The 12413-nt window shown below is 46.8% G+C and overlaps 1 protein-coding gene across 4 annotated transcripts in view; it reads right to left on the bottom strand.

The window, feature by feature from the left end:
• Positions 1 to 12413, bottom strand: part of DRC7 (dynein regulatory complex subunit 7) — a 173420-nt gene that overhangs the window by 101449 nt on the left and 59558 nt on the right. For all 4 annotated transcript variants that reach the window (XM_030203566.1, XM_030203565.1, XM_030203564.1 and 1 more), the window contains 3 exons: positions 11821 to 12015; positions 11383 to 11541; positions 8960 to 9178 (listed from right to left, as the gene is read on the bottom strand). In XM_030203566.1, the coding sequence (XP_030059426.1) occupies positions 8960 to 9178; positions 11383 to 11541; positions 11821 to 12015 (573 nt within the window). The remainder of the gene's footprint in view (positions 1 to 8959; positions 9179 to 11382; positions 11542 to 11820; positions 12016 to 12413) is intronic.

Raw genomic sequence — 12413 nt, 5'->3', positions numbered from 1 at the left:
TATGATCAGATTGCTGGGGCCTGGACTAGAGACTTGGGCTGTTCTATTACTGGAGTGATGGTACAGGCTAATTTGGCAATGGGGTATAAGACCTTTAGAGAGGTGACACTGCAGGAATCCCAATATAAATTTAACATGAGAATGTATATTTCGCCACATAGAGCGTTTAGGGCTGCCTTAAGACCTTTGGATGACTGCCCTAAGTGTGCGGGAACTGGGGCGCATTTGGGACATATGTTCTGGTTGTGCCCCCAGGTCCGTGTCTTCTGGACACAGCTTTGTGCATTCGTCTCGAGTATCTGGGGGTTGCAGTGGTGCCCCTTACCTACCCTTTTATTTGACAAATATAAGGTGAGAGGGAACCGAAGGAGGGGTATGTTACCGTTCCTACGCAGGGCGACTGCTATGGGAAAGAAAACGATTTTATTGAATTGGATCTCATCGGAACCCCCTTCCATGCCACGGTGGCGATCCCTTATGATCTCCCTAGGAGCCCTAGAACGTAGGGAAATAAATGACTTAGCATCCCCAAAAGGAGATCGACTACTACAATGTTGGTTACTGTTTTGGGATACCTTGACTCCCATGGCTCGCAGTAGAATTCTGAATGGGTAAGCTTGCAGGGTGGAGGGTGGGTGGGAGGTGGGAGGGTGGGAGGTTAGATAGGCACATTATGAAAGCAAAAATTATAAATGACCAGGTTGAACATGGATGTAATTAGATTATTGGAACACACTTGTAATGCAATGTTTTTTTTTTCCACTTTATTGTCACCTGTATCTTTTGGTCATTAATAAAAATGATAAAAATCAAAAAAGCATTTGAAGATTTGAATGCAAGCAAATTTAGTGTACACACTTTTTTCTCATAGGGCCTCTTTTATCAAACCGCGTTAGCGATTCCCGCATAGCAATGCTGATGACGCCCATTCAAAGTGGGCTTTAATATGTTAAAGTTTTGTGCACTCTAAATTTTTTGAGGTGTGCTGACATATGCATATCCCTGTGTCAGGCTTGTTGGGAATTTAATCTGTGGTCTCATTGGCTAGGGACTAGTGGCTAAGCCATGGAGGCTGCGTAACTGCAATTCAAATTCTAGGAAATGTGACCATGAGCGGCAGATGGAGAAGTCCACTCCAAAGGAGCCCACTGGACTATCAAAAGGTGTGTCTTATCAGTGAAAATATACAAGGAAGTCCAGCTAGATACACCCTTTTTGGTTCAAGAGTTTTCAGTGGGCCTGTGCTAACGTCTACTGCCATCCCAGCTCTTTGCACTGCCTCAAGGCAAATTCTTTTCTATGTATGCCACATTTGATTCCTGCTTTCCTTATGATTCCACTTCTTGCCTGGGTTCTGCCTTACTCAATCCCACTCTAGGCCTAACCTCTCCATCTATGCTCTTGCCCAGGATAGGCTCTAACGCCCTACTTCCTAGATGTCTAGATTGGGTGTTGTAGAAGGTGCTGGATTTAATGGACCTTTGGTCTGACTCAGCATGGCATATCTTATTATCTTTTTTCTATGATGATATAACAGATGAAACAGGTTACAGATTTAATGAGTTTTGATAAAAAAAAATGTTTGTAGTTCTTGAAATAGCACTTTTGGTTTTTTGCCCTCTGAATAGAAAATGGATTTCAATTGAGTCATTTTATCATTTTCCAGTCACACAAACACTGACTCAAGTGTAAAAGCGTTTGAAAACTGGTTCCCTTAGAGACACCATTTGGCTCCTGGAGTAAAGAGACACGGGCCAAAAGAAAGTAGCAGGAGCCCCATGGATGTGAGTGCCAGAGGTAGCATGAACAATAGTAGTCTATATAAAAAGGACTGAAACATGTATGACACTCCAGACATCAAAAATCTCTAATAAAGTAAAAACAAAATCAGAATGTAAAAAAAAAAAAAAAGATGGACATGTCTGTGACTCCTCCTTTTCCTAAGAAATCCCAAACAAGACATTTGCCAACATGCAGCAGAAAACGTGGCTCAGATTTCACATGTTCAGACCTCTAGCTCAGTCGTATTTCTGGAGATTCTTGGGGTCTTTCTTGCACTGCACAGACTTTGCACCCTTACCAAACCCTCCTGTCTTAACAACACTGCCCAGGCTGCACAATTTTACAAGAGCCATGTTTCTGCATGTAAAACGTGCTTTACATGTGAAAAATGCTTTATAAAATTAGCCCCATGAAATAAGACTTAACTTTGGATAAATGTCCTTTTAGGAGTGAATATTAAAAAAAATCAGTGTGGAAAAAACTCGCTTAAGCGCTATTCTATAAGCCACGTCTAAAGTTAGGGGCAGTTTATAGAATAGTACTTAAGCACAGGGGTTGTATGTAAATATAGGCAACAAAAACATGGTGCAAATGCCCCCGCCTAAATTTACATGCAGAACCTTCTTATTCTATAATTGCACATGTAACTTGAATCTACACACACACTCCACCCCGAAACACCCATGACCCTCCCATTTCCGTGCCCCCTTTTCCAGGAGACATGTAAAATTTAGGCACAGATCACGTGCCTAAATTTATGCACATACATATTAATTGATTAAAATTAGCGCCAATAATTACTTGTTAAAAAGCCAATTATTGGCACTAATTGGCTCATTATTCAATTTGTGCGTGCAATTTGTGGTGACTTTTATAGAATTAGGAGGTTAGTGTATAATATTCTTTTATCTCCTAGCTTCTAGAAATGGTTCAGGGGGATTTTTATGGGTTTATGCTTATATTTTATAATATGATAATATGATAATTTACAAATCGTTTCTTTAAAAGCAATCACCAAACTCAAGGAAGCTCTGCAGATGATCTGGGACAGCCTGCCACAGGGACCGATCAACAAGGCTAAGTACTCCCCAAAGCGACTGAAGGCCTGTGTGAAAGCTGGGGGTGAACTGCAAAATTCTGACACATTCGAACGTAAGACATAAGAATAGCCATACTGGGTCAGACCGATGGTCCATCTAGCCCAGTATCCTGCTTCTAACAGTGGCCAATCCAGGTCACGAGTACCTGGCAGAAACCCAAATAGTAGCAACATTCCATTCCATTGTTAATTGTATCATTTGACAGACATTATTTTACTGTGTTTTAGCGCAAACATTTTTAATGTGCAAAAATCGCTACTTCCTTGTCATCAAGCAGATGAAGCCATTACGTATGGGTTGTGTCCATCAACCAGCAGGGGGAGATAGAGAGCACTCAACTTTTCACAGTGCCTCATGGCCAGCTAGCTTCACTGCTTCTTCAGTATTCTCTATCTCCCCAAGCAGGGTGGCTGCAGCTTCTTCGAGCTCCATCAAAAATCTGCCTGGGGGTGGCTCCTGGCTTGCCAGTTGTTAGCCGGGGTGTTAGAGGCTATAGCAGCTTCACTTTGAAGGCACATAGGTCAGCCCTTTCCCTGCCTTACCCATGCCCCTGTGGATGTGGACATATTAGTTTGCTTTTCCCTGTCCTTTCCCACTCAGTGGATGCAGGCACATTGGTTCGCCTTTCCCTGCCTTTCCCACTGATCTGAGCCTCCTGAGTGTTTTTATTTACCTCTTTTGCCTCTGCTTTCCTCACGGCGTTAAAAAAAAAAAATAATAATAATAATTAAAGTTGCATCGTGCTTTAGCGCAGCGATCTTGGAAAAGAGGTTTTATTTCTTGAGATTCTTCTGCAGGACTGGAGCTGTGATACTCGGGCTAGTGAGGTAAGAGTGTTTTTGACTCCTCCGGGGTGGGCCCGCGATCGGGAAGTTTTGGCGTGAACCGTCATTTTTGAATTTTACCGCCGTTTTCGGCGATGGCTGCGGAGACTGTAAAGCGCTGTTCTAAATGTGGCAAGCGCAAATCAGCAGCGGGGCTCTGTAATTCGCACTGTACAGATGGTAGAGCTGGCCCGAGCATGGCGAGCGGCGATCTTTTGCGATCTTCGGACCCTTTGCCTGCCCCCTTGGTGGATCCTGGCCTTTTGGAGTTGGCTTTGCCTGTTTCTTATCCTCCTGATAAACGCAGAAGGGCTAATTCCCCTTCTGAGTGTGGCGCACCCCCCTTCCCCCCCCCCCCCCCCCCCCGTGGTCGGGCTATGAGGATTCTGAGGGGTCTGGCAGAACTTCTTGGGCTGAGGAGCCAGAGTCAGGTGCAGAACTGCCACAGGAGCTTGATGATCCGTCTGCGGTGAGGATTTTCCACCTCGAGGAGCTGCCAGCGCTTATTTCAGATGCCTTACAAGCCCTCTCGATTGAAGATCCTGGGAGTGGCACAGCCTCCTCTGTTAATCCAAGGATGGCTAGTACCAGAAAGCCTGCTTGAGCCTTTCCTTTGCATGACTCCATCCAAGAGCTTATTTCGGCTCAATGGGCTGACCCCGAGGGACCTTTGAAAGTTGCCAGGGCTATGGGGCACTTATACCCTCTGAGTGAGGAACATTTGGCTCACTTTGCAGTGCCTAAAGTGGATGCCCTGGTCACGGCTGTGACAAAGAGAACTACCCTCCCTGTTGAAGGAGGTGTTGCCCTGAAGGATATTCAAGACTGCAGGCTTGATTCAGCTCTGAAGCGGTCCTTTGATTTGGCAGGTCTCACTGTTCGGGCGTCTGCATGCAGCTGTTATGCTGCTAGAGCCTGCCTGGCTTGGTTACAGCAGGCAGTGGAACAGCCCGGTGATGGAGCGGAGACCTTATCTGAAGTGGCTCCGCGGATGGAGTCGGCCTTGTCCTTTTTGGCTGACGCCCTTTATGATATGGTCAGAGCTTTGGCTAAACAAATGGCTGTAGCAGTGGCGGCTCGCCGCACTCTTTGGCTACGACATTGGGCGGCGGACATGGCCTCTAAGCAAAGGTTGGTGAAGTTTCCCTTTCAAGGCCTTCTCCTGTTTGGTGAGGAGCTGGAAAACATTGTTAAAGGCCTGGGGGATTCCAAACCTCAGCGCATGCCCAAAGATAGGCCGAAGCCTTCCTCTAAGGGTCAGGCGGTCCGCTCCTCTTACAGACTTCGCTTCCGTGAAGCTAGAAGGTACCACCCGGGGCGTGCTGCTGGGTTCACTTCTCATGCCCGCTTTCAGCAGAGAAACTCCTTTCGCTCAGACAAACGTTCCGCAGCTGCCGGCTCAAGGCCTGGAGTTCAGGGCCGACCCTCTCAATGATGGTGCGCCGGCCCCCTCCTCGTTTCCTGTCATCGGAGGAAGACTTTCCCTCTTTTTCGAGGAGTGGGCCAAAATCTCCGCAGATCAGTGGGTCTTGGACCTGATCAGAGACGGATACCGAATAGAATTCGATGCCCCGGTGAGAGACGTGTTTGTGGAGTCCTGATACGGTTCTGCCGCCAAACGGGCAGCGGTAGAGGAGACTTTGCACAGTCTGTGCCAGATAGGGGCTGTGATCCCGGTGCCTCCCGCTGAACAAGGTCTAGGCCGCTACTCCATTTACTTTGTGGTGCCACGAAAAGGCGGGTCTTTTCGCCCGATCCTGGACTTAAAAGAGCTAAACAAGTCCTTAAGAGTGCGGCATTTCCACATGGAAACCCTGCGCTCCGTCATTGTGGCGGTACAGCCAGGAGAGTTTCTCACGTCTCTGGACCTGAAAGAAGCTTACTTGCACATACCAATTTGGCCCCCGCACCAGAAGTTTCTGCAGTTTGCGGTGTTGGGAAAACATTTCCAGTTTCGGGCCTTGCCTTTTGGCCTCGCCACAGCTCCCCGAACCTTCTCCAAGGTAATGGTGGTAGTAGCTGCCTTTCTCAGGCGAGAAAGTATCCGGGTTCACCCGTACCTAGACGACTGGCTCATCAGAGCCGACTCAGAAAAAGAGAGTCATCTAGCTACAGCCAGAGTGGTTTCAGTCCTTCAATCTCTGGGCTGGGTCGTCAATATGGCCAAAAGTTACCTGATCCCCTCGCAATCTCTAGAATATTTGGGGGCCAGGTTCGACACAGCCTCGGGCTATGTGTTTCTTCCCGAGCAAAGGCAGTGCAAGCTTCAGAATCAGGTCCGTCTGCTCCTGAGGATGCCCCGCCCGTGAGCTTGGGACATTGTCCAGCTGTTGGGATCGATGACGGCCACCTTGGAAGTGGTGCCATGGGCGAGAGCGCACCTGAGACCTCTACAGTATTCTCTACTTCAACGATGGTCTCCAGTATCTCAGGATTATCAGTGCAGACTTTCTTGGCTCCCTGCGGCCCGCCTCAGTATGGAGTGGTGGTTCTCGGACAGCATGTTGCGGCGGGGAATGCTGCTGGCGCTGCCAGATCTGTGCCTAGTGGTTACAGATGCCAGCCTGAAGGGCTGGGGTGCACATTGCCAGGGGAAGCATGCCCAGGGTCTGTGGATTCCCGACGAGTCGGAGTGGTCTATCAACTGCCTGGAGTTGAAAGCGGTGTTTCTGGCTCTTCTGGCCTTTCAAGTGACCCTGGAAGGATTGGCTGTCCAAGTGATGTCGGACAACACGACAGCAGTGGCCTACATAAATCGACAAGGCGGCACTCAGTGCAGAGCTCTAGCCGCGCAGGCCAAACAAATTTGCCACTGGGCCGAACTGCATCTACAGTCCCTGTCAGCAGCTCACATTGCAGGTCAGAGCAACGTGCAAGCCGACTATCTAAGCAGGCATCAGATCGATCCAGTGGAGTGGGAACTAGCAGATAATGTATTCCTGCAGATATGTGCCAAATGGGGCAACCAGTTCCAATGCCAAAGTCCCGTGCTTCTTCAGCAGACGGAGGGATCCTCGCTCTGCCGGGTTGGATGCCTTGGCTCAACCCTGGCCCCTGGGCTTGCTGTATGTCTTCCCTCCGTGGCCCTTGATAGGGCGAGTGCTCCTGCGGATTCGGCTGCATCCAGGAGAAGTGGTGCTCATTGCCCCGGATTGGCCCAGGAGGCCTTGGTATGCGGACCTCCGACAGATGCTGTTGGAGGCTCCCTTTCCGTTACCTCTGGTTCCGCACCTGTTGTCACAGGGTCCGGTGGCCATGGAGGACGCCTGCCGCTTTGGTCTCATGGCATGGCGATTGAGAAGGCGCAATTGAGAGATAAAGGCTATTCAAATAAGGTAATTTCCACTCTCCTGCAGGCCCGTAAGAGCTCCACTTCCGTGGCTTATGGAAGGATTTGGCGCCAGTTTGAAGTCTGGTGTGTTTCAAGAGCGCTTTCTCCATTGCGGGCTCCTGTCTCGCCGATTCTGGACTTTTTGCAGGATGGTGTACACAAAGGCTTGGCCTATAATTCCCTGCGGGTGCAAGTGGCAGCATTGGCCTCCCTGAGTGGCAAGGTTGAAGGCGTGTCCTTAGCTGCTCATCCAGATGTGGCACGGTTTCTTAGAGGGGTGCTTCGGCTCCGTCCTCCCGTGCGGGCACCTTGTCCAGCTTGGAACCTGGGGTTAGTATTGAAGGCCCTTCAGGGGGCTCCCTTTGAACCGCTTCGGCGTGCTTCAGAGAAAGATTTGACACTGAAGGCTGTCTTTTTAGTGGCCATTACCATGGTGAGACGGGTGTCAGAGCTCCAGGCGCTGTCCTGTAGAGACCCTTTTCTGCAATTCTCAGAGTCAGGGGTCACAGTTCGGACCGTGCCTTCCTTCATGCCTAAGGTGGTTTCAGCGTTTCACCTAAACCAGCCTGTTTTTCTTCCCTCCTTTGTTGAGGAGGAGTTTCCAGATTCATTGGGCAGTTGCACCTTTTGGATGTGCGCAGGACTCTGTTGCAGTATCTGCGAATTACAAATTCTTTCAGGACCTCTGCTCATCTTTTTGTGCTTTTGCAGGTCCTCGCAGAGGGTCTTCAGCGTCTAAAGCCACTATTGCCCATTGGCTCAAAGAAGCTATCTTTTCAGCATATCTGCTGTCTGGCCGGGCTCCGCCTGAAGCCTTTAAGGCACATTCCACAAGAGCGATATCCTCTTACTGGGCAGAAACTGGATCACTATCTCTTCATGAGATTTGCAGTGCTGCAGCCTGGGCTTCTAAGCTCTCTTTCGCCCGACATTACAGGCTGGATGTGGCTGCCAGGAGGGACGCGCGTTTTGGAGCACAGGTGCTAGCGTGTGGTGTGGCTTGTTCCCACCCTATTTAGGGATTGCTTTGTTACATCCCATACGTAATGGCATCATCTGCTTGATGACAAAGAAGGGAAAATTAGGTCCTTACCATGATAATTTTCTTTCCTTTAGTCATAGCAGATGAAGCCATGAGCCCTCCCTGTATGATTGTCTGATTTTAGGTGCTTTTCTTGTTTCCTGAAGTTATATTCCTTCCTTGGGGAGTCGGAAAACAGTCTTCAGGATTCTTGTTACAGTTATAGGAGGATGAGTTCATTCCCTCCAGTTCATGTTTTGGGAGGATGAGTTTATTCCCTCCAGGAGGATGCAAGTATTCCCTCCGTTTATACAAAGTGGAGGACGAGTTTATTCCCTCCAGGAGGATGAGTTCATTCCCTCCTTTTTTGAGTTTATGCCCTTGTTAAGGGGCCATCGTTCACTGTAAGGTAAGTTCATGTTATTCCCATTGCGGTTTGCCATACTGCTTTGGAAGCTTCAAATACTGAAGAGGCAGTGGAGCTAGCTGGCCATGAGGCACTGTGAAAAGTTGAGTGCTCTCTATCTCCCCCTGCTGGTTGATGGACACAACCCATACGTAATGGCTTCATCTGCTATGACTAAAGGAAAGAAAATTATCATGGTAAGGACCTAATTTTCCCGTAGTAATGCTAAAATATCAGTAATATCAACATAGCTTAAGATAATTAAATGTTGTTTAATCATAATAAGTATGATGACTAAATAAGTATGTAAAATTTCTCACTTAAAGTTCAAAACGGTTGCTGAGAAAACTGAAAAAGAAAACTGTAGGGGGTTACTTTTTGCCTCACCCTGTATATTATATAACAATATGTATTCAGAGCACTAACTTTTATATGCATATACCCCCTGAACAATTTGGTAGGCAGTCATGCATCTCTCCTCTCTTCCCACAATACCTTGCATCCATAGCGGCAGTCTTGCATGTTGATCCAGTAGTTTTTGTGGTTCCAGATGCTCTCAATTCCAAGGAAATGATCATCTGTAGTGCTATAGCTCTTTCCAGTGAAAGCATTAACAAAGAAATTCTCTGGAACTTCTCGCTTCCCAGACAGAATCAAAACCCATGCATGGACACGTAGTCCATACAGAGGGTCTTTTTTTGGCTTTTCAGGTTCCTGGAATATACAACAAAAAGTTAGAAAACTCCCTCTTTATGTGCACTTCAAACTGAATATGAGTGCTACTATTTGCTGTAATTTTCTTATTTATTTATTAAAATAATTCATATTTTGCTGATCCTAATGGTTCTTAACAAATTACAGGTAAATATTAGAGATGAGTATTCATTTGCAACCGAACAAACAGTGGATCCAATAAGAGTCCTCTCACAATGAGTGTCTTCCTGAACAAGGTCTTTATTTAAATCTGCAAAAACAACCCGACACGTGATGTGTTTCGGCCGTGAGGCCTGCGTCAGGGGTCTATAAAAAGATAAAATATAAAATATACATAAAAAGGACAATATGCCAAGAATATATATACATAAACACTCAAAAAACATATACATATACCCTTGAGCAAAAATATAAATATAAAACAAACAGGAGAGTTGCTGGACATGGGTGGATCGAGGGGAGGGCAGGGGGGAGAGGAGGGTTGCTAGACATGGGTGGATGGAGGGGAGGGCAGGGGAGAGGAGGGTTACTGGACATGGATGGAGGAGAGGGAAGGGAGAGAGAAGAAATGCTGGACATGGATGGAGGGAAGGGAAGAGTGAGGAAGGAGATGAGATGAGGGAAAAGGAAGAGAGGAGATGAAGAAAATAGGCAGAAGCTGGATCCACTGGACAGTCAAGTCTGCGGAGGACCCTGCTTTTACTTACGTATGTAGGGCAAGAAATGAAGAAGAAAGGCAGAAAGTAAAGATATAAATGGAAAGGAAGCCCTGGAAACGGAGTTAAGAGGACAGATAGCAGCAAAATCGGATACTGGGCCAGCATGATCAGAAAACCAAAGTCACCAGACAACAAAGGTAGAAAAAATCGTTTTATTTTCATTATAGTGTTTGGAATATGTCCACTTTGAGAATCAGGTGCTCAAGATTAAAAGTTTATATTTATTTACTTATTTATGGCATTATATCCCACATTAAACATGAATTAGATCGGAAGCTGGGATCATTTACATTTTTTTCCTCAGGAGCTTAACCGAGATTGGATAGCACAGCTGGTAGTGGGAGGCGGGGCTGGAGGTTGGGAGGCGGGGATAGTGCTGGGCAGACTTATACGGTCTGTGCCAGCGCCGGTGGTGGGAGGCAGGGATAGTGCTGGGCAGACTTATACGGTCTGTGCCAGAGCCAGTGGTGGGAGGCGGGACTGGAGGTTGGGAGGCGGGGATAGTGCTGGGCAGACTTATACGGTCTGTGCCAGAGCCGGTGGTGGGAGGCAGGGATAGTGCTGGGCAGACTTACACGGTCTGTGCCAGAGCCGGTGGTTGGGAGGCGGGGCTGGTGGTTGGGAGGCGGGGATAGTGCTGGGCAGACTTATACGGTCTGTGCCCTGAAGAGCATAGGTACAAATCAAAGTAGGGTATACACAAAAAGTAGCACACATGAGTTGTTTTGTTGGGCAGACTGGATGGACCGTGCAGGTCTTTTTTCTGCCGTCATCTACTATGTTACTATGTTATTTAAATTTTTTTTCCTGGAGTAATGCATTGCCCCCCCCCCCCAGGCTCTCTCCCCAGCTATAGCCAGCTCTGCAATTTGGGGGGGGGGGTGCACAGAGGTGGACGAGGGGCGCAGAGGTGGACTGGGGAGAGAGCCTGTTGTTAAACATTTACCAGCACACCACTGGATAACAGCCTCTTTATCTTCAGGTTGTGCCCTCTAGTACTTGAAAGCTGCCAGGACTTGGAGCACAAGCCTGAGGTGTTCTCCACAAAGGCAGAGTGGACCCCAGTTGCCAGATGAGCTTAGCACCACAGGAACCCCATGATCAGAACAACCGAGCAGCCTTGTAGAACATAGACACTACCAAGACAGCAGGCAGAAAAGTGGTCAGGAAACAGACTAAAGGCTGGCAGAACAGAAAATCAGCAAGTACAGCACTTAGGAGCTCACAAATGAGGTTCATCCAAGGGTGAGGTAGAATGGGAGCTTCAGGGTATAAATAAGTGTAGAGAGCCAATCAGGGAAGATGCATTCCTAAGGACCAATCAAGCTAGAGCGCATACTCAGTGAGCCAACTGCATCATAAGGCTTTTGTCTAGCAGCAGTACAAAAGACAGATAGAGACCATACCTCACTTCTTATGGAAAGGAAGACTTTGGGGGGGGGGGGGGGGGTAAGTATGTGACAAATGTATGACAGAGATACTTACAACAATTCTTTGTTTGTTTTCCATCAGTTTATTCTCATTGATTAATAGTATCTTTCTTTCTTGCTTGGCTGATTGCTGTAGCTCAAACTTGCTCATCAGATCCCGAGGTGGTTTCACAGAATACTTCTTGGGGATCTTCTTCTGTGTCCCCTCTGAGACCTACAGTTCAGAAGGAAACAGCATTTTTATAAGTTCCGTCATGCAAACAGCCATACTGTCTCATGTTAAAGGGAAACTCTTGGATCTCACTATTCATGGTCATATTATTTTATCTACACACGATGGCCTACTATACTTTAAACAAGTTTACTACAAAATTTAGTAGATTAAGAGACTCATTTTCAAAGCAGAGAGACTTTTTAAGTCTATATGCTTTGAAAATGAGCAACTAAATGAACAGAGTTTATAGGTTGTAGCAGATGTGCTTGCTTTCCTTACCTCCTTCGCTTCCTTTATCAAAGGACAAATGACCCTAGTTTCATCCATTAGACACATTTCCCTGGTAGCATAACCACTGACACAGTAAGCATCATATCCTGCACCAATCAGCAGGGAGCACAGCAGCACACTGAAATCAAAGCAGTTGCCCTTCTGATTCTTCAGAGTGGTTGTGGGAGAGTAGAGGTACTTTGGCTGTAAAGCAGAAACATTTATTAAAGACAGCACAGGTTCCACAGTGCATGCTAGTAACAAAGCATTTTAATTTAATTATACATTTACAGCCCGCGTAACCCTTTCTATAGCTCAAGGTGAAGTACAATAAAATGTTAAAATTACCATAAACTAAATAATAATCTGTTAATTGTTTCCAACACAATTTTCCTTGTACAGTCAATCCCACACATCTCAATGAATAAAATAATATTTACCAAGAAACTAACTTAAAATATCCTAGCATTCAGATAATCCATAATATTTCTTAAATAGGTATGTCTTTAAATCTCTATGAAATTGCCCATACACCTGTTGTGAACGCAGGTGTAAAGGCACAGCAGAGGGCAACAAAAACTGGAGTGCTCAGTTTCAACTGA

This window comes from Microcaecilia unicolor, chromosome 5 (genome assembly GCF_901765095.1).
Source record: "Microcaecilia unicolor chromosome 5, aMicUni1.1, whole genome shotgun sequence".
Classification (NCBI taxonomy): Eukaryota; Metazoa; Chordata; class Amphibia; order Gymnophiona; family Siphonopidae; genus Microcaecilia; species Microcaecilia unicolor.
The sequence above is the reverse complement of the archived record's forward strand: the minus strand, read 5'-3'. Positions and strand labels throughout refer to the sequence as shown.